Source organism: Eulemur rufifrons, chromosome 1 (assembly GCF_041146395.1).
Source record: "Eulemur rufifrons isolate Redbay chromosome 1, OSU_ERuf_1, whole genome shotgun sequence".
Lineage (NCBI taxonomy): Eukaryota > Metazoa > Chordata > Mammalia > Primates > Lemuridae > Eulemur > Eulemur rufifrons.
In genome coordinates, this window is record NC_090983.1 from 17,021,062 (window position 1) to 17,041,101 (window position 20,040).

The 20,040-nt window shown below is 53.2% G+C and overlaps 1 protein-coding gene across 2 annotated transcripts; it reads left to right on the forward strand.

Moving 5' to 3' along the window:
- The first annotated feature begins 1,467 nt into the window (after positions 1-1,467).
- PTPRN (protein tyrosine phosphatase receptor type N) lies at positions 1,468-19,808 on the forward strand. Of its 2 annotated transcripts, XM_069466926.1 has the most exons (23): positions 1,468-1,582; positions 3,016-3,066; positions 3,300-3,413; positions 6,309-6,405; positions 7,268-7,529; positions 7,614-7,968; positions 8,374-8,505; positions 9,086-9,120; positions 9,800-10,074; positions 10,271-10,357; positions 11,001-11,080; positions 11,280-11,344; positions 11,967-12,185; positions 12,629-12,829; positions 12,930-13,077; positions 13,214-13,287; positions 13,504-13,581; positions 13,686-13,805; positions 15,437-15,603; positions 18,469-18,522; positions 19,154-19,218; positions 19,436-19,509; positions 19,737-19,808. In XM_069466926.1, exons 1-23 carry the CDS (start codon positions 1,468-1,470, stop codon positions 19,806-19,808), a joined length of 2,940 nt encoding a protein of 979 aa, XP_069323027.1. The 2 variants fall into 2 exon arrangements, with proteins under 2 accessions (XP_069323027.1, XP_069323030.1); XM_069466929.1 differs by lacking the exon at positions 10,271-10,357.
- The last annotated feature ends 232 nt before the right edge of the window (positions 19,809-20,040 follow it).

Genomic DNA, 20,040 nt, shown 5'->3' on the forward strand with positions numbered 1-20,040 from the left:
ACCATGAGGAAACAACCAGACAAATCCAGAAGGCATGGAGTTCTAAAGAAAAATTGGTCTGGTCTCTCAAAAAGACAATGTCAAAAATGGAGGACAGGAGATGGTGTCTATGCTAATTTGAAGAGAATTAAGAAACATAAATAAATGCAATGGTGGTCTTTGATGCCTATTTTGAACAAAATAGCTGGAAAAGGACATTTTGGGAAACAATTTGAGAAATTTAAATATGAACTGAGCATTAAATGACATTAGGGAATTGTAAATTTTGTGAGGTGTCATATGGCATTTTGGTTATGTGGGGAAATGTCCTTGTTTCTTGGAGATGCATATTGAAATGTTTCTAAGGAAAATATCATGATGTCTATCATTTATGTTTGAATACTAAAAAGAAGCAAATATGGTTAAATATCAACTGTTAAATCTAGATGATGAGTATTCACTGTGCACTTCTGTCCTTTTTTTTTTTTTTTTTTGTATTTTACTGTAAAGCAAGAGAGTAAAGTGATCAAATTTAAACTTTAGAAGCCTCACTCCCTACTTATTGGGTGAGGTGACAAGAGTGGAAGCAAAAGACCAGCTAGGTGATTACTGCAATAGCCAGTGATGCAAGAGCACAGTAGTTTTGATCAGGTAGTAAGCGTGGAGAGAAGTGAACTGATGTGAGATATATTTTGCAGGTAGAAACCATAAGATCGTTGATAGGCTCGTGGTGGGAGAAGGCGAGAGAAAGGACAGTCAAAGCTCAGGTGTACCGAGGGTTTAGTGTGTGCCAGTATTTCCATTGTTCTGAGTGATCCACATGAGTTTAACTCACCTAATCCTCACAACCACATTGTGAGGTAGGTACCTTTAGCACCTCTGCTTTACAGATCAGGAAACAAGCACAGACAGATTAAGCCCAAGGTCATACCCCTAGTAGGTGGCACTGTTAGAACTGGAATCCAGACACACACACCTAACCATTCCTGCTCTTAAGGAAGACACCAGGACCATTAATAAAGATGCCTATTCGATTGAGTTTTCCGCTCCACATCTTAGGGTTTATACTCCCAGACCCACCCATCTTTCCTGGCCCCCACCCTACTGTAACCCTTTCCTTCACCAACCCTGGGACTCGGAGATAAAAGTCCTTGAACGGTCCTTGAAGAGGAGTATAGGTCAAAAAGGGGGGGAAGCAAATGGGAGTTCCAGTGAAGCACCTACTCTTTGGTGGAGGAGGGATGGATTGGGTAGGTCCCCCACTAAGACGAGGCATTTACGCCACGCGTGACGCCAATAAGCGTAAGAGCCGGGGGTGGAGATGTCGTCACCAGCCGCCTGCGGTTTGCCGAGTTGCCGCGAGAGGGGCACGTAGACCCCGCCTCGTAGGTGGGTGGGGAGCGGCAGGCCCCGCCTTGGCCCCTCCGGCAGGCGCCCGCCAGCGTCGCTGCGGCTCCGGCGGGGAGCGAGCGCGCAGAGCCGGGAAGGATGCGGCGCCCGCGGCGGCCGGGAGGTCTCGGGGGATCCGGAGGTCTCCGGCTGCTCCTCTGCCTCCTGCTGCTCAGCAGCCGCCCGGGAGGCTGCAGCGCCATTAGCGCCCACGGTCAGGAGGAAACTTGGGCGGGGGGCAGTATGGGGCCGGGAGCAAAACTCGGTGGGTCGTGGGGTGAAGTGTCATGAAGGTAGGAAGCTCAGGCAGAAAATGTCGGGCGCGGGGAGAAGGCACTGGGAGAGGAGGAAGGTGAGAGGGCGTCTGGGAGGAAAGGGGCGTAGGCCCGGAGGTGGGGCTGGGAATGCGGGGCGGAACCTAAGAGAATTGGGCTCAGGGGAAGATTGCGGGTTCAGGAGCAAGACTGAGGTGCATGTGGGCAGAGGGACTTAGAAATCAGCTGCAAGACCACAGGAGAAGCTAGTCGCGCCGAGGCGCCAGGGAGGTGGTGATCAGCGCTGAGAAATGGGAGAGCGGAGGGGGCAGGGAAGTAGCGGGAGGGAAAGTGACCGATCTCTGGGCAGTGAGAGCAGGGACCGCGGCAAGGGGTCCCGGCTCCGCATAGAGAGGGGCCAGGGTTTCTCTTTAGGCCTAGAGAGACCGATCGCTGCTCTCTGATCTCCTTTAAGAGGGAGACAGCTGGCGGAGGGGGCAGAAGAGGATGAAAAGGAGAGGGTCCTCTCCTGTCCCCCTCCCCACAGCCAGGCCTGGTGCTGACTCACATCTGTGAGGACAGAGACAGTCAGCGCTGACTCACGGGCCGGGGGGTGGGGGTGGGAGGGTGGCGCGTGGGGGAAAAGGCGCAGCCTCGCCACCTGGTGCCCTGTTTCCCCACCCCGGCTTGGAGGCCACTGCAGGGTACTTCCTGTGACGCTGTGCGTTGACAGGATAGAACGGGGAGGGGTCAAGTCTTGTGGAGACTCCTCGCCCTGTCACCCCTTCCTCTCTGGTAATTGCCTCCAGGCGAGCCCTTGGCCGAGCCAGACTCAAAGCTTCAGCACCGCGGACAGAGCCAGCGGCCGTGGCCTGGGACAGTGTGGGAAGTGCTGCCTTAGAGACGACTCACCCTTACTCCTTCACCCCGGGGGCGGAGGGGGGGGTTGCTAGGACTTCCACCTCTTCTGAGTTCCAGGCCATCATAGTTAGAATGTTTTTGGAGATTTGGGGAAGAAAGTCCCCTTTTCCCCAGAATTTGGCCAAAACCTCCTGCATAGCAAGTCTGTGAGAACCTTTGTTCTCACACTATATGATGCTCCACCATCACTACTCCCTCCATGCACCTGTCAAGCTTCTTCTCCTCATCACTCAGTTAAGCAAGCTGAGGCTTTTAAGGATCCAGACTCGCAGTTCCTTAGTACCCAAAGTCAGATCCCCTGCTTCCTTCTTTTAAGAATTCTAGGCCTCTTCCCCACTCTACTCCCAGCTTAAAGCCTTCTTTAGAATAAAAGAACAGACCGCATCTGCTTCCCCCTTTCCCAGCCTGTCCGTTCTTCTGACCATTCTATGATTGTGGGTGTCTGAGCCTCTGCTCACCTGTCCCTCTACAGGCTGTTTGTTTGATCGCAGACTCTGCTCTCACCTTGAAGTCTGTATTCAGGGTGAGTGAAGCCCGGGCATAGAACTCACAGGATGGGGTGATACAATAAAAAATGGGGATGGGGAGGCCTGGAAAGGAGGAGGGCTACTGGGCTTGGGGAGAAGGGGGATTGGCCTGGAGGAGCAGAGCCCTGAGGCTAGGAGAGGAGGTGGAGAGAGTGCTGTCCATTCACAACCTGAACTTTGGAAGGACTCTTGTTTGAGCCACCTGCTGACATCATTTTTGTGCTCTTAGATGGCTTGTTTGGACAGTGCCAGGTGGGCGTGGGGCAGGCCCGGCCCATTTTGCAAGTCACCTCCCCAGTTCTCCAGCGCTTACAAGGTGTGCTCCGACAACTCATGTCCCAAGGTAAGGTGAAAGTGTACTGGAGGGGAGAGATTAGAAGTTGGTTATCTGAGTGGGGAAGTGAGGGGCCACCTGACCTGAGGATTTCTCTTCATGGAATATTCCTATCACACCCAATTCTGGAGCATCATCTTCCCAGATCTTTCTGGAAAAGGAGGCAAGATAGGAATGGGAGGTAGAACCCTAGAGATGAGCTGTTCACATTTGGACTCCCTGGAGGAGCCTAGAGGAGGCTTCTAGAAGAAGTCACTGGAAGAGGCCAGGATCCATCATTTTAGGACCAGCTCCTTGTATAGTCTGAGTGCTCCAGATCCATGAATCTTGGGGTCCTCAGTCAGGAGAACACCCCACTCATTCAATTCACTCATTCAACAAGTATTTATTGAGCACTTACTCTGTGGCAGGCATAGTTTTAGGTGTTTGGTATGTATCAGGGAGTAAAACAAGTTTGCTTTTTAGGGTTTATGTTTATGTTTAGGGAATAAGTGGAAGGAACACACTATATAAGTTAGAAAATATATAGTATGTTAGAAGATAAGTCATGGAATATTACAGTAGGATAAAGGAATTATAAATGGTGAGTTAGGAAGCTGTCATATTAAATTGGGTGGTCAAAATAGACCTTATTGAAACTATGAAATCTGAATAGATTCTAAGGAGGTAATGGAGTTTGCCAGGGGATTATGGAGAGAGGAGTGTTTCAGGAAGACCAAACAGCTAGGACAAGAGCCCTAAGGCAAGAGCACAAGTTTGAGGAACACCATGTAGGCCAGGGGACTGCAGAGGAGTGATGGAGAGGAAGAGTAGAGGGTGTAGTAAGGTAGGTGATGGCGGAAGGGATGCAGAGCACTGTGGAGTCTCATAGGAGAACATATGGACATTGGCTTTACTCTAAGTAAGAGAAGAAATCATTACAAGGTATTGAGCATAGGGCTGCATGATCTAATTTATAGATCATCACACTTGCTGCTGTATTGAAAATAGAATGTATGGAGTCAAGGGAGGAATGCAGGGAGACCAATAGAAGCTACCACAATAACTCAGATAAGAGGTGTGGATTGGACCAGAGTGGCTGCAGGGAAGTAGTGAAGAATGACAGAATTCTGCATATGTTTTTAAGGTAATCAGTATGATTTCATGAAATATTGGATATGGCTGTAAAGAGAGGAGTCAAAGGTTTTTTGCCTGAACAACTGGATCAGTGGAGATCTCATTAATTATTGTGGGGAAAATTGCAGAAGGATCAACTTGGGGGGGGTGTTCTGTTTCAAATACATTGAGTTTAAGATGTCTATTCAAGTAGAGTGGGGAGTTGAGTATATGAGATTAAATTTTGAGAGAGAAGTCCGAAGTGGAGATACAAATTTGGAATTCTTTGGCATATAGAAGGTAACCAAACCAACGAGGCAGATGAGGTAACCAAAGGATTGAGCGTCTATGAAGAAGAGGACCAAGGATCAAGCCCTAGGGAACTCTAATATTAAGAGGACCAGGAGAAGGAGAGGAACCAGAGAGGAACCATCAAGGTAGACTGAGAAGCAGAAGCCCTTGAAGTAGGAGGAAAAACAAGAGTGTTACATGTCCTGGAAGCTGAGTGAAAGGATATCAAGGAGGAGAGAGTGGTCAAGAGTGCCAAATGATGATGATAGGTTAAGTAAAATGAGATATACGAATCAACCACCAGGTTTAGACATGCGGAAGTCACTGGTGACGTGAATGAGAGCAGCTTTGGTACAATAGTTGGGAATAAAATCCTGAATATAGTGGATTAAGAGGGAAGAGAAAGAAAAGAGTTGGACACAGCAATATGGGTAACTCTTACAAAGAGTCTTGCTGCAAAGAAAAAGCAAAGAAATGGAGTGATAGCTGGAGGGGAATGTGGGATCAAGCAGTATTTTTTAAGGCTGAAGAAATTGCTTCACGCTTATATGCTAATGGGGATAATTCATAGAGAACAAAGAAAATGATAATCTAGGAAAGAGCAGAGAATTGCAGGGAGGATGTTCCTGAGTAGGTGACAGGGGATGAAAGCTAGTGCTCAAATGGAGGAACTGGCTTTAAATAGGAACACAGTGACTTCGCCTAATGTTAATAGGCAAGAAGGCAGGTGTGGGTGTTGGCAGATCCCAGAATGAGTGAAAAGCAGCACAGATTATAAGTCCAGAAGCAGAGAAGAAAGACTGAGGGTGAAAAGTGAAAGAATATTCCTTTAGAATAGGTGACTGACCTTTCCTGAGAGCAGAGTTTTGTGGGGAAATAGTCAAATAGGAGATATGCCTCACATAAGATGATGGGCATGATGATGATGATGACAACAATGACAATGATATGAGGGTTTAAAACATGTTTAGTGCTTTAGAGTTTTCTAAGCACTTTAATTCCCCTGATCACATTTGATCATCATAACAGCTCCCTGAAATATGTATTATATCCACTTTATGAATAAAGAAAACTGAGGTCAGGATCAACAAAGAAAACAATAACAATAGTAATAATAATGATAATGATAGCCTTTGTTGAAAGTTTACTACATGACAGGCACTATTCTAACTATTTGGTATGTACATGTCTTATTTTAGTTGTCATAACAATCTTAAGAGGTATAAATCCCCATTTTACAAATGGGGGAATTGAGGCTTGAAGAGGTTCAGTACCTTGCCCAAGGTCACACAATTCATCAGTGGCAGAGGCAGGATTCAAACCCCGGCAGTCTGACTCCAATAGCTGTGCTCGAGGGTGGGAAGAGGATAGCTCAGATCACCCCCTGGGCCTCTAGACCCCCTCCACTGCCCCTCTGCTCTGACAAATCCAATGCACTGTAGGGTAGGGAGTGCAGTTCTGATCCCAGTGGCCCCTCAGACTCCTGAGCCAACCTCACCCTATCCTTTCCCGTGACAGGACTGTCCTGGCATGATGACCTCACCCAGTATGTGATCTCCCAGGAGATGGAGCGCATCCCTAGGCTCCGCCCCCCAGAGCCCCATCCAAGGGACAGGTAGGCAGCTTTTCTTGACAACGCTAACATGGTGAGGCTGGTGGGTCTGCGGTCTTGGAGGGAAGGGGGAAGGAAGTGGCACCAAGGCCAGCATGCTGGGGCACAGGTAAAAGAGTTTCAGGGAAGGCCACTCTCTGATATGCTCACATACCCAACAGAGGCTGAGCTCATCCCTAGTGATCCAGAAAAACAAGAGCATTTTAAAAAATGTTTTTTAAAAACCTTGACATCGGATATCTTAAAAGAAATATCAAAGTAGTCATCAGAGACAAATTAGAAGTTTGTTGGACTAAAGTGTTTTAATGTTCAGTTTCATTACTATGTGGACTCCTATATGGCAAAAGGTATCATCATCTTTTTGTGGTCAGGGCCTCTAAATTAAAGGCAAAGCAGAAAGAAGTAAATGAGGTCCATGGAGCCCAGATGATAATACCAGGATGAAGAAGGCATAGTGGTGGGGGGTGGAGGAGCAGTCCCGGGTGTTTGAGCATACGCTTGGAGAGGCAGGTGTGGGGACATGGCACACAGGGCAGTGGGGCCAGCTGCAGCCACAATCCATCCAGAGAAGTCTCAGCTGCCTTCCTGCTCATGTTCTCCCCTCCTCCAGCCCCAGCCTCTGCAACTGTGTTTCAGAGAGCCAGATGTGCTTACCAGGGGGGGCAGATACCGCTGGCCCATCCCCATGCCCACGCGGCCCACTTCTCGCCTGAGGCCACCTCATTTTTTAAAATGCCAGGCCTACTCTAAACTGCTGAGCCTGTGTGGCCGCCACCATCTCTGCCTTGTAGGCTCGCTATGCCCTTGCCTCACACAATGAACACACAGACAGACAGACACGCACACATTTTGCTTTCCTCCCCAGATCTGGCTTGGCACCCAGGAGACCTGGTCCCACTGGACAGCTGCTTTTCCAAGGCATCCCCACTGGCTCTGCCCCTGCTGCCCAGCACCGGCTTCCACGACCACCAGTGGGCGGGGACGGAGCTGGGGCGGGCTCCTCCCTGTCCCCTCTGCAGGCTGAGCTGCTGCCCCCTCTCTTGGAGCATCTGCTGCTGCCCCCGCCACCTCCCCACCCTGCCCTGAGTTATGAACCTGCCTTGCTGCAGCCCTACCTGTTCCACCAGGTGAGCCCTCCACTCTGGCCCCACCCCGACCCCAGTCCCCCTGCTCTGACTTCTGCTCTTACCCAGGTCTCTGGTTTCCCACAGTTTGGCTCCCGTGACGGCTCCCGGGGCTCAGAGAACTCCCCAGGGATGGTCAGCGTTGACCCACTGCCCAAGGCTGAAGCCCCTGCTCTCTTCAGCAGAACTGCCTCCAAGGGCGTGTTTGGGGACCACCCTGGCCACTCCTATAGGGACCTTCCAGGGCCCTCTCCTGCTCAGCTTTTCCAGGACTCAGGGCTGCTCTACCTGGCCCAGGAGTTGCCGGTGCCCAGCAGGGCCCGGATACCAAGGCTGCCAGAGCAAGGGGGCAGCAGCCAGGCAGAGGACCACTCAGAGGGCTATGAGGAGGAACGGCCAGGGGGTCGCAGGGAGAAATCCGCTTCCCCAGCAGTGCAGCCAGGTAACAGTGTGCGGGCTGCTTTTGGGTAACTATGGCGGCTCCTTCCTGCCTATGCATACGTTTGTTGACTTGTCGTTAAAGGCATTCATACATGTAACTAATGTCTATGGACAAGCTGATCTATGCGAGGCACTAGGCAGGCCATGGGCATACAGTGGGGAGTGGAGCTGACATGGCTCTTCTCCACGTGGACAGTCGAGATGTCCATGGCAGGCCTAAAGTTTGGTCTTGGCTCCAGGAAAACCTTTCCCCAAAATTGTGGACAGGGGCTGGGAAGGGGAGAGTATCAGTGTCCTGGTGTTTGAGCAGAATCTCTCTTAAATGTGCTAGTCCCCTCCCTCCCTGACTGCATTGTACAAGTTGACCCCACCATCAGCTCTGAGCTCTGCGTCTGGCTCCTGGCAGATGCAACTCTGCAGAGACTGGCGGCTGTGCTGGCGGGCTACGGCGTGGAGCTGCGCCAGTTGACCCCTGAGCAGCTCTCCACCCTCCTGACCCTGCTGCAGCTGCTGCCCAATGGCGCAGGAAGAAATCTGGGTGAGTGTCTGGGCAGAGAGCCCAGCATCTCCCAATTCCACAGAGACCTCTTTTCCCACCTCTCAAGACCACATGGAGCAGCCTGGAGGGAAAGAGTCAGGCTCAGACACAGGGTCATTGCCAGCACAGGGCAGGGAGCAGGAGGGAAGGAGCTGAGGAGTTAGGCCAGGAAAAGACTGGAGGGTAGAAGTAGTGGAAAAAGAAGCCAACAGAGGGTCTGAGCAGGGATAAGGAGGCATCAGGAAGGGTGAGTTGGTGACAATAAAGTCCTAAGGAGGAGCATGGTCACTGCTAAGGAGAAGCCAATAATTGATAGGCGGAGGAAGGACTGAACAAAGAATACCATTGAGAGGTGTGACCAGTGACAGAGGGAGGAGCTAATAAAACAATGAATTATAAGGAGGAAGCAAAGAGGAATGAGGCCGTGCTTAGGTTGAGCCCAAAAAAGTCTCGGGCTGGGAGGAAAGAGACCACAGCAGATGTTAAGAGCCTCAGGGTTTCTGACCCTTTCTCCCATCTGTGCTGTGTGGACCTTGGCCTTGGCCATTTTCCTAGACTCTTATTTTTCCTGTCTCTGCAGGAGGGGCTGTAAATGTTGGAGCTGATATCAAGAAAGTGAGTTCCTAGCGCCTCCTTGACACATAAATGCCCCATGGCAGCACAACCCCCTGGCCAAAACCTAAATCTCAGGATTGAGACCCAGAATCTGTATCCTCCAGCCCCTGATTTTGGGGAAACCAAGGCCCAGAGACTGCAAGTCATTGCCTACAGTCTCACATCAAGTTGATGGCCGGGCTGGGACCAGCAGCCAAAATTCTTGATTCACTGCTCTTTTCAGTACCATGCTCTGAGAATCCCTAGGGGAAGGGGGAAGTGGCGAGCAGGCAGGCTCCTGACCCCCTGCAGTTGCAGGATCTCTGCTTCTGTTTATTTCATGTGTTGGTCTTTTAAGATTTTGTAGCTAAACAAAAGTCTAAAAGCCATTGCTTGCCTGATCATCTTCTACCCTCACCCCAGCTTCTCTCACCCTGGATGTTGTTCCCACTCCAGCCCCAGCCTGTGGATCATTACTGACCACTTTCCACTCATTCAACCCTTTATTCATTCATTCGTCCACTTGGCTTACATTTTCTGGGTGTCCTCTCTGCACCCAGCACTGCCCTGGGTCCTGGGGGTAGAAAGCTGAGCAAGTCCTGAGCTCTACTGTGAAGAGCACAGAGTCCAAGGCGTGGACCCCTTCCCCCCAGCCCCTCCACCATCCAGAGCCCACACCTCCATCCTCTCTTCTAAACAGACAATGGAAGGGCAAGCGCAGGGCAGAGACACAGCAGAGCCTCCACCCCCCACACCCTCCCTTCCTGGACACCCCACTGCCAGCCCTACCTCCAATGAAGTCCAGCAGGTCCTGGACCCTGGCTCCTCTGAGCCTCCCAAAGCTGTCACCCCCCCTGCCACACCTGTCCTCCTGGAGAAGAAGAGTCCACTGGGCCAGAGCCAGCCCACGGCAGCAGGACAACCCTCAGCTCGGCCATCTGCAGAGGAGTATGGCTACATCGTCACTGACCAGAAGTAAGAGCTTCAGCCTGGGGAAGCCTTCCAGTCCGCTAGGGGTGGGGCTGGCCTTCCTGGCAGGAAGCAGAGAGCAGAAATCCATATGCAAAGGAGACAGAGATGCAGGCTGCTCTGTACCGCTGGAGGTGGCCTATATTAAGAAAGTGACAGAAGGTTCCCCACTTTCCCTCCTCTTCTTGCATCCCATCTCTAGGCCCCTGAGCCTGGCTGCAGGAGTGAAGTTGCTGGAGATCCTGGCTGAGCATGTGCACGTGTCCTCAGGCAGCTTTATCAACATCAGGTAGGCTGGTGTCGTGCCGGGGCAGTGGCAGAGATCTGGAAGGCAGCTTGAGCAAGGAGGTAGCTGGAGGGGCTCAGGGGAGAAAGGACAGACAAGCTCTGGGTTCGGAGATGTTCCTGGCTATATTGAAAGTACAGCCACACCTAGCCCTGCCACTGGCACCAGCTAGCATCTTCCTGACCTCCGGTGCCCCTGTAGGGCATCCCTGAACTGCTCCAGCCCCATCCTCTAATGCAGCGGTTTCCAACCTTTTTGGCACCTGGGACCAGTTTCATGGAAGACCATTTTGCCACAGGTGGGGGAGTGTGGTAGGGGGCATGGGAGGGCAGTGATGCGAGCGATCAGGAGCGGCTATAAATACAGATGAAGCTTCACTTGCTCGCCCCACTGCTCACCTGCTGCTCTGTGCCTGTACCCCTCTCCCCACTTTCCTAAGTTTCATGGAAGACAATTTTTCCACAGATGTGGTGGGGGGCGTGGTGGAGCTCTGTAGCCCAGTCCCTAACAGGCCACAGACTGTTACCAGTCTGCATACCGGAGGTTGGGGACCACAGCTCTAATGGGGAGAGGGCCAGAGCTGGCCTTTCTTTTAGAGTTTGGGGTCTAGGGTGGGTAAGGTAGTAACACAGCTCCTATTTGGCAGTGTGGTGGGACCAGCCCTCACTTTCCGCATCCGGCACAACGAGCAGAACCTGTCTTTGGCTGATGTGACCCAGCAAGCAGGTAGATACCTTCCCAGCCTCAACCCGAGGCTCGGCCCCAGCCTCAGCCCCATCCCTACTAGAATATATCCAGCCTTGGGGCTGATGCTCCCTTGAAATGTTCCCGGCCCACATGGGCCCTGCCTGCCACCTGGCATAGCATGACCCGGGGTAGAGACCACACGAGGCTGGAGAGAGCCTGACCTGCATCCTCCCCGCAGGGCTCGTGAAGTCTGAACTGGAAGCACAGACAGGGCTCCAGATCTTGCAGACAGGAGTGGGACAGGTATGTGCTAACTGGAGAATCAGCAAAGCCCCAGAGGCTGACGTTGCCCACAAGACATGGAGGCAAACCTGACGGGAGAACAGAAGCTGAAATCTCCTGTACCTGGTGGGCGGTGCCTTTGCCCAAGCAACCCCTCCCCCTGCAGTTCTTCTTCTGACCAGCAGATGGCTCAGGTGGCTCCTCCCTCAAGACCAAGTCTTACGGTGCTTGGCAAGAACCAGCTGAGGCTTCTGGAGCGAAGTTTCTAAATTCCAAGGCAAAACGTTGCACGGAAAGGACATTATACTCAAAATAATGTTTCTATTCCGCATCCAACACTGATGCCTCACATTCTACTATTCGATTCCTTGGGTTCTCTCTCCTCTTCTCTATGTCCACGTTTGAATACACATACTCCTGGTGAGGGTCACCCACTGCGTCTCTGGCCCTGCAGTGTGGTTGAGTTGGCCCGATGAGGGTTGAGAAGGAGGATCTGCGCCCTTCTGGCTGCGCCTTCCCACCCCTCCCCTCCCAGCTTTGCCCCAGATGTCCTAGCAGGGAGCGTGGCATGGGATAGGAGCGAGGGACAGCTTCTAAAATCCCCTTGCCACTGCCCGCCTTCATTCTAGCCTTGTCCCCACAGAGAGAGGAGGCAGCTGCGGTCCTTCCCCGAACAGCACACGGCACCTCTCCCATGCGCTCAGTGCTGCTCACTCTGGTGGCCCTGGCAGGCGTGGCTGGGCTACTGGTGGCTCTGGCTGTGGCCCTGTGTGTGCGGCAGCATGCACGGCAGCGGGACAAGGAGCGCCTGGCAGCTCTGGGGCCTGAGGGGGCCCATGGTGACACTACCTTTGAGTACCAGGTGTGCAGCCCCAGGGGCTTGTTGAGAGGAAATGCAAGGGGCCTGGGAGTCTGGGTCTTGCGTGGAGTGAGGGTGGGAGCTGAACGGGGAGTGAGCCCCATCCCTGGGAATGTCCAGGCGGAGGCTGCAGAGCCCCAGTGGGGGTACTGTGGGGGCATTTCTGAATGAATGAGAATTGGGATCAGATGGTTCTTAAGCTTCTTCCCAGTGCTATGATTCTGGGGTTCTGGGATTCCACTCTGTCATATCTGAGGTTGTCATAAGCATCATCCAAGCAGAACTACCCTGAAAATGATGAGGGCCAGGGCAGAATATCCTACCCCAGAGAGGATGGATTTCATTTAAAACCAATCAGGGGCAAGCCCAGGGCTCATACTTGAACCCAGGGCCCTGTTGAAAGGCCTCAGGGGACTCTTGGACCTCACTTGATCCTTCCTCTGCAGGACCTGTGCCGCCAGCACATGGCCACAAAGTCCCTGTTCAACCGGGCAGAGGGCCCACCGGAGCCTTCGAGGGTGAGCAGTGTGTCCTCGCAGTTCAGCGACGCGGCCCAGGCCAGCCCCAGCTCCCACAGCAGCACACCGTCCTGGTGCGAGGAGCCTGCCCAGGCCAACATGGACATCTCCACAGGACACATGATTCTGGTCAGGACAGGGCCTGGGCCCAGAAGGGGTGAGGGGACAGCATGGTGGGAGAGGCAGGCCTGGCGGTGTGGGCCAGAGCCAGGCTGTCCTGCCCCTGCAGGCATACATGGAGGACCACCTGAGGAACCGGGACCGCCTGGCCAAGGAGTGGCAGGCCCTGTGCACCTACCAAGCAGAGCCAAACACCTGTGCCACTGCGCAGGGGGAGGGCAACTTCAAAAAGAACCGCAATCCCGACTTCCTGCCCTGTGAGTGAGCCCTGCCTCTGTGGGAGCTCTGGAGGGCTTGGGGGAGGGCTGGGCTCCTGGCTCAGGCTGAGTGGCAGAAGTGCCAGGACTCCAGTGACCGGAGGGCCCTCTGGGGTGGGATGTGGGGTCTGTGCAGATGACCATGCCCGCATCAAACTGAAAGTGGAAAGCAGCCCTTCTCGGAGCGATTACATCAACGCCAGCCCCATCGTGAGTGTCCCTGACTCCAGCCCCGACCTCTGCCCCATCTTTGTCCTGCCCCTGTACATTCCATTCCCCTGTGGTCACTGCAATTGAGGGGCCTGATGTCCTAGCATGGAAATGGGGATTTTCAGCCTTCCCAGACCCTGGCCTCCTCCCTTTAACCAAGCCTCTCCCTAGTGACATTTCCTATTCTGGCTCATGACGTATCTTCCCTGCCCCCAGATTGAGCATGACCCTCGGATGCCAGCCTACATAGCCACTCAGGGCCCACTGTCTCATACCATCGCAGACTTCTGGCAGGTGGGTTCTTGGAGGGAGGACTTCTCTAGGGTCCCTGTGGCTAGCCAGGGCCAGCCGGGTCCCAGGAAGGTTAGAGTGGAGCTCACCTGGGTCTCTATCCCCAGATGGTGTGGGAGAGTGGCTGCACCGTCATTGTCATGCTGACCCCGCTGGTGGAGGATGGTGTCAAGCAGTGTGACCGCTACTGGCCAGATGAGGGCTCCTCCCTCTACCACGTATATGAGGTCAGCAGGACCCCACAGCAAGGGGATGATGGGCATGGGGAATTAATGGCGTATAAATGCATATGTGAATATATGTATATAAATGTATATATGCATGCCATATATATTCACATGCATATGCATATATGTGTGTCCTGTCCAGGGTCAAAAAGTATTTGTAGGGACTTATCATAAAGGTACAGAAATAAAACTATGAAATCGGGCCGGGCGCGGTGGCTCACGCCTGTAATCCTAGCACTCTGGGAGGCCGAGGTGGGTGGATCGTTTGAGCTCAGGAGTTTGAGACCAGCCTGAGCAAGAGCGAGACCCCATCTCTACTAAAAATAGAAAGAAATTATATGGACAGCTAAAAATATATATAGAAAAAATTAGCCGGGCATGGTGGTGCATGCCTGTAGTCCCAGCTACTCAGGAGGCTGAGACAGGAGGATCGCTTGAGCTCAGGAGTTTGAGGTTGCTGTGAGCTAGGCTAACGCCACGGCACTCACTCTAGCCTGGGCAACAGAGTAAGACTCTGTCTCAAAAAAAAAAAAAAAAAACTATGAAATCGCCATAACTGAGGTAGGAAGCTAAGAGCAAAGAGTATATGAGACAAGGAAAATAAGCAAACTTAAAGACCAAGATTTAGGACCTATTTTAATTGAGCCTAACTTAGCTGTGATTTGCCTGGTGACCAAAACAAAGAAAGAAATACCACCAGTCACATATGTTGCTTATATAAAATAGAAACAGGCCTGGCATGGTGGCTCACACCTGTAATCCCAGCACTTTGGGAGGCCAAAGCATGAGAATAGCTTGAGCCTAGGAGTTTGAGACCAGCCTGGGCAACAGAGTGAGACCCTATCTCTACAAGTAACAGTAATAGTAATAATAAATTAGCCCTGTGTGGTGGTGCACAGCTGTAGCTGCTTGGGAGACTGAGGCTGGAGGATCATCAGCCATCAGGAGTCCCAGGCTGCAGTGAGCTGTGATTGGGCCACTGCACTCCAGCCTGGGAGACAGATCCCATTGCAAATAAATAAATAAATAGAAGAAAACGGAAACAAACTTTTTCATTCAGAGAGAAGGTAAGTAGGGAGGAACTGGGCAGAAGCAAAGTCGGGGAAGGAGGAAGAGATTCTAGACACATGGGAGCAGGTGACTTCCCTGTAAGATAACAGAAGTTAATAACACAACTGAAGCTTCTTATCACCAGATGGGCCTGGATAGTAGTTTTTCATCACCAAGTGAGTGCTCAACAGTCTTTCCAAAAAGTTTTTTATTGGTCCTGCTCATGGTTAATGAAAAAAATTAAATAAAAATATTATAGAATTTCATCAACATTTGTGGTATGTGTAGCACGACACTTTGGTAGACCCTGCGAGGAAGAGGACAGAGAAACTCTGACCTCAAGCAGCTCACAGCAATAATGGTGTCTAGGTGGGAAGGCTACCAGTAGTCCTGAGCAATAGATAAGTGACAGCCAGCCAGGGTTTTTTCCTGGGGACAGCTGGGACCGTTGGGGCAGTGGGTGGATACGCTTCCTGAAGGACTTGGGATTTGATCCCGCCTGAGAAGGTCGCAAGGAGCGTGCACGCAGACGTGGAGCTGGGGGCGCCCCTCCGCGCTCAGGCCTGGGCCCCCCTCGGCAGGTGAACCTGGTGTCGGAGCATATCTGGTGCGAGGACTTCCTGGTGCGCAGCTTCTACCTGAAGAACGTGCAGACCCAGGAGACGCGCACGCTCACGCAGTTCCACTTCCTCAGCTGGCCGGCAGAGGGCACCCCGGCCTCCACCCGGCCCCTGCTGGACTTCCGCAGGTGAGCGCGGGCGCGCAGCCCGGCTGCGGGGCGCCGGCGTGGGACCGCCCGGGGCCGGCACCCAGGGGCCTGGGCAGAGAGTGGCACCCGAGCCGGGGGCCGGGACCCGGGATGCCCCACGATTCCCCAGCCCACCGGCTCCTCGTGGGCCCCCAGGTGTGAGCCTTCCAGACCCCACCCTCCCTCCCCCAAAACCACGAAGGGTGGTCCGTCTGGCCGTGCCCACGCCCCACGCCCCCCCACCCGCGTAGGCCAGCTCCGTGTCTGGTCTCAGTCTGCTGCTCTGCCCTCTCCCGCTCACGCCCTCTCCTCCTCCCTGCCTCTCTGTGTCTGGCCTCTTCCCCACCTGCTTCCCTCCAGAAGAGCCTGCCTTACTTCCAGCCCCCCTCCCTCCCTGGTTGGCTCCCTCTCCTTGGCCTCTGCTTCCGTCTCTGTCTGTTTCCGTCTGTCCTGCTCTCCCCAGGCCCAGCACTATGCTCAGTCCTTGCTACTCCCTCCATCTCTCCCTCCTACCATCTTCTCTTCTTTATCCCTCTCCCCATCTCTTTACCGCTATTTGTATTTCTCTCTTTCATTCTTCCCCGTTTCCTCTTTCTTCCCTTTCCTCTTCTCTCTCCCCCATCTCTCTCTCTCTCTCTCTCTGTCGCTATCCCTGTCTCACTCTTTTCCCTCTGTCTACATTTCTCCCTCTTGGCACCTCTCCCTTGTTCTGTCTCTTCTTCTCTCTCTCCCCTCTCCCCTGTTTTTCTCCACTTCTCTCCCCGGCCTCTATTTATCTCTGCCTCTCTTTGTCTCTGTCTCTTCCTGTCCCTGACCTTCCCTCTCCCTTCTTGCCTCTTTCTCTCCCTCTCCCTCACGGCTGCCAGTGTCATTTTTGTGATCTGCAGCTAGTATTCTCACTCCAGTTGCATAGTCACAAAAGTGATCATTGGCAGGTGTGGCTGCTGCATGGACAGACAGGACAATGGGGCTGGGGACCACCCCAAGCTGGGGGCTGGGGACACAGGGAAGAGGCAAAGACTGTCAAAGGGAGTGCAGAGGATCTCTGGAGATCTCAGAGGACTCAGTGGAGCAGATGGGGGCCGGGACAGGAGGCTTACCCTGTTCTGACTCCCACACCAGGCCTCCGGCGTCCCCCGCCTTTCCCTGCCCCAGACAGGTGGCTAGGAAGCCTGCCACCACAGGCAGGCGCCCCGCCCACACTGCAGCCTTCTCCTGCTTCTCTGTCCCTTGCCAAGCTGGCCTGAGGTCTGTAGGTGCTGGGCAGAGGAGCAGAGGTGGGGGTGGGGACCTGGGTATAGTTTCTGAACCTCAAGACAATGCTTTCTAACTGGGGTCCCTGGGGCCTGAGGCAGAAGCATCTTGAAAGCAATGCCAGGGTAGAGGAGCTATCTCCTTTTTTCTGTTTAAAAAATCTTGATGGAACTAGTGCATGGGTCTGTTTTAAGGCTGGACAGGTAAGCTAAAAGGTTTGTTTGCTTTAGGCTTGAATAGTGTAAACTTAGTTGGCATTAGACATACAGAACAAATTAATTGTTGCTTAAATGCAGTTTGGTGATGGTCCACCAGAGGGAAGTCAAATTAACAAAAGAAGTCCTAGAAAGGGACCCTGAGATGGTTCTTTGACCTCCCACTGTTCCCTTACCTGTGAGATAAGGACGATGACACATACTTAAGGGGGTTGTTAGGAGGTTTAACAGAGTGGAGTATGTGAAATCTAGTTAAGCCTGGCTCATAACAAGGGCTCTAGAATAGAATTAACTATTCTAGATACCACCTATTACCATTATTATTAAATGAGTGGAAACCACTGTTGTGACTACTGTTCAACCCCAGCCCTCTGACATGTAAGACAATGTGCTAGAAAACCATGTAATTGCCTGTAAAACTGTTCTAAGTCACCTGGCCCCTTAGCTGGAGGACCGCTAAGTTCCATGCTTCCCCTGGGACAATCTGATAACCCCTAAGAAGGTCTTCCCCAGTCCTGGCCCAGAGCAGACAGCAGGAGTCCACAGGTGACTGTCAAAAAAGAAGGTCATAGGGACAAGGGCAGGTTAGACAGGGCCACTGAGAGAGGGCAGAAACCCTCTGCTCCTTGCTGAGTTGTGCTCAGGGGCAGCAGACAAGGGTCTGAGGCCCAAGTGGACCCCAAGTCGGAATATAACTCAGCCACAGAATGCCCATGCTGAGGTGAAGCTGCTTCACAGGCAGAAGCACAGTATTCAGAGTTGAGGGGCTGTCCTCCCCTGGCCAGAGGAACTCTGTGCCCAGGGTGAACTGACATCACAGCTGGTGAGGGCCACTAGGAGCCCGAGTAGAGAAGAGAATAGCCTGGGTAGTTGTAGAGGATGGCAGAGGGGCCGAGTAGGGATGTGGCAAGACTGACACCCTGGAAGTCACCAGAAAGCCTGCCCCCTTGGACTTCCGGTAGAGGCAGCTGTTAACAGTCTTATATATTGTCATCAATAGTAGCTGTTTATTGAGCACCTACTTTGTGCCAGACATTTCACTTAGTTCTTTACACAGATTGTCTCATGTAACCGTTGTAAGAACCCTAAGGAGAAAGTTACTAGTATTATTACCCCCCTTTTACAGTTAAGAAAACTGAGGTTCAAAGAGTTTAAATCAGTTGTTCCAGGTGCATAGCTTGGGCACATAGCTTGTAAGTGACAAGGCAAGCCCAGTGCCACCCACACCAGCTCTGATTCTTTGCCTGCAGCTCTGACTCCCTCCTCGGGCCCTCCTCCCCCTCCGGCCTGGGCAGCTGGGGAGAAAAGAAGAAAGAGAGGCCCATGATGTGTGTTTCAGCTCCCCTTTGCCCCCCTGCTGGCGCCCACCGGCCCTCACACCCATTTCTTGTTGCAGGAAGGTGAACAAGTGCTACCGGGGCCGCTCCTGCCCCATCATCGTGCACTGCAGGTGGGTAGGGACAGAAAGGGACAGTGTGACTCAGGCCAGAGGGCCCTGGGGTGGGGCCTCCTGATTCCTTGCCCTCTCTCTGGTCCCCATGTGCATCTGCCATGCACATTGCCTTCCTGTCCCCTTGATGCCAGCAAACAACAGCCCATGGGCCAAACCTGGCACACTGCCTGTTTTATTAATGGCTCATGAGCTAAGAATGGTGTTCACATTTTTAAGTGGTCGAAGAAAAAAGAAGAACATGTGACAAACCATATGTAGCCCACAGTGTCAACACTATTTACTCTCTGGCCTCTTACACAAAAGCTTGTCTGAACAAAGCCCAGTCACCAGCTGGCGAGGCCCGTTCCCACTCCCTCCTGCTGCCTCCACCTCAGGGCTGAGCTACACTCTCCTTCTTGGTTGTCCCATTGCCCAAGTGACACCCCACGGGTCACAGGCTTCCTACTCAAGGCCCAAGTCCTGGGGCCCAGGTGCAATGGCCTGTCCCTCATCCTCAGCCCACTCACGCCGTCCCCAACCCTAGTGGATCAGCCAGTGTCCTCCCCACCCCAAGGCTCCATGTCTCCTCTGTCCCTCCCCCCCTTCCTGTTGGGTCACAAGCTGAACCTGTCACCTACTATTGTTTCAGTGATGGGGCAGGGAGAACCGGCACCTATATCCTAATCGACATGGTACTCAACCGCATGGCAAAAGGTAAGGAGTGTGCCCACAGTGCCTGCAGCCCCCAGGCCCTTTTTAGAGTCTCCCCAGCACTCAGGGACCCAGGAGCTCACAGAAGAGCAGGTTGTCACACCTCCTGGCTTTGGCCAATCCTCCAAGTCTCCCACCCCATGGTGCCCAGGCTTCTTGGGTCCTATCCTCTTCTGGCCACCCTCTTAGCAACCCTCCTGTGCCCCGCCCCCATCTCCAGGAGTGAAGGAGATCGACATTGCCGCCACCCTGGAGCATGTCCGTGACCAGCGGCCTGGCCTCGTCCGCTCTAAGGTGACCATGCCTCCCTGCCCCCACCCCAGCTCCCACCCTCCCCTGGCACCCACTTCTCAGCCACCGGGGGAAACCAGCAGCAACCTGCCTCTCCCGCTTGCCTCCCCCTCCTCCAGCAGGACTCCCCCTCCTCCCAAGGGACCTGCGCAGTACCCCCGAGGTCCCCTTGGGGCAGGAGCAGAGGCCAGGCCTCTCTCCATGACCCTCCTGCCACTGCCCTTCCCTAGGACCAGTTTGAATTTGCCCTGACAGCTGTGGCGGAGGAGGTGAATGCCATCCTCAAGGCCCTGCCCCAGTGAGACCCCCCAGGGCCCCTTGGTGGGCAGCCCAGCCTCCGTTCCCCCTTTGCCTGTATGAGCATCTGTGTGCCCACTCCTCGCTCCCCCACCTGCTACCCTGGCTCTCCTGGGCATGCCCAGCCCTTCCAAGAGGAGTGTGGAGGAAGCGGAAGTGGGAAGAGGCAGGGCCCCCAGCCTCTCGCATGCACGGTCCGGGGCATCCCACGGGGCGGTGGGCAGCCGGCGGGAGAGG

Coding starts and splice junctions, on each gene's coding strand:
- PTPRN (XM_069466926.1), top strand. CDS start 1,468: ATGCGGCGCCCGCGGCGGCCGGGAGGTCTCGGGGGATCCGGAGGTCTC. Junction 7,530..7,613: donor AGCCCTACCTGTTCCACCAG/GTGAGCCCTCCA, acceptor GGTTTCCCACAG/TTTGGCTCCCGTGACGGCTC. Junction 13,078..13,213: donor CAATCCCGACTTCCTGCCCT/GTGAGTGAGCCC, acceptor GGGTCTGTGCAG/ATGACCATGCCCGCATCAAA.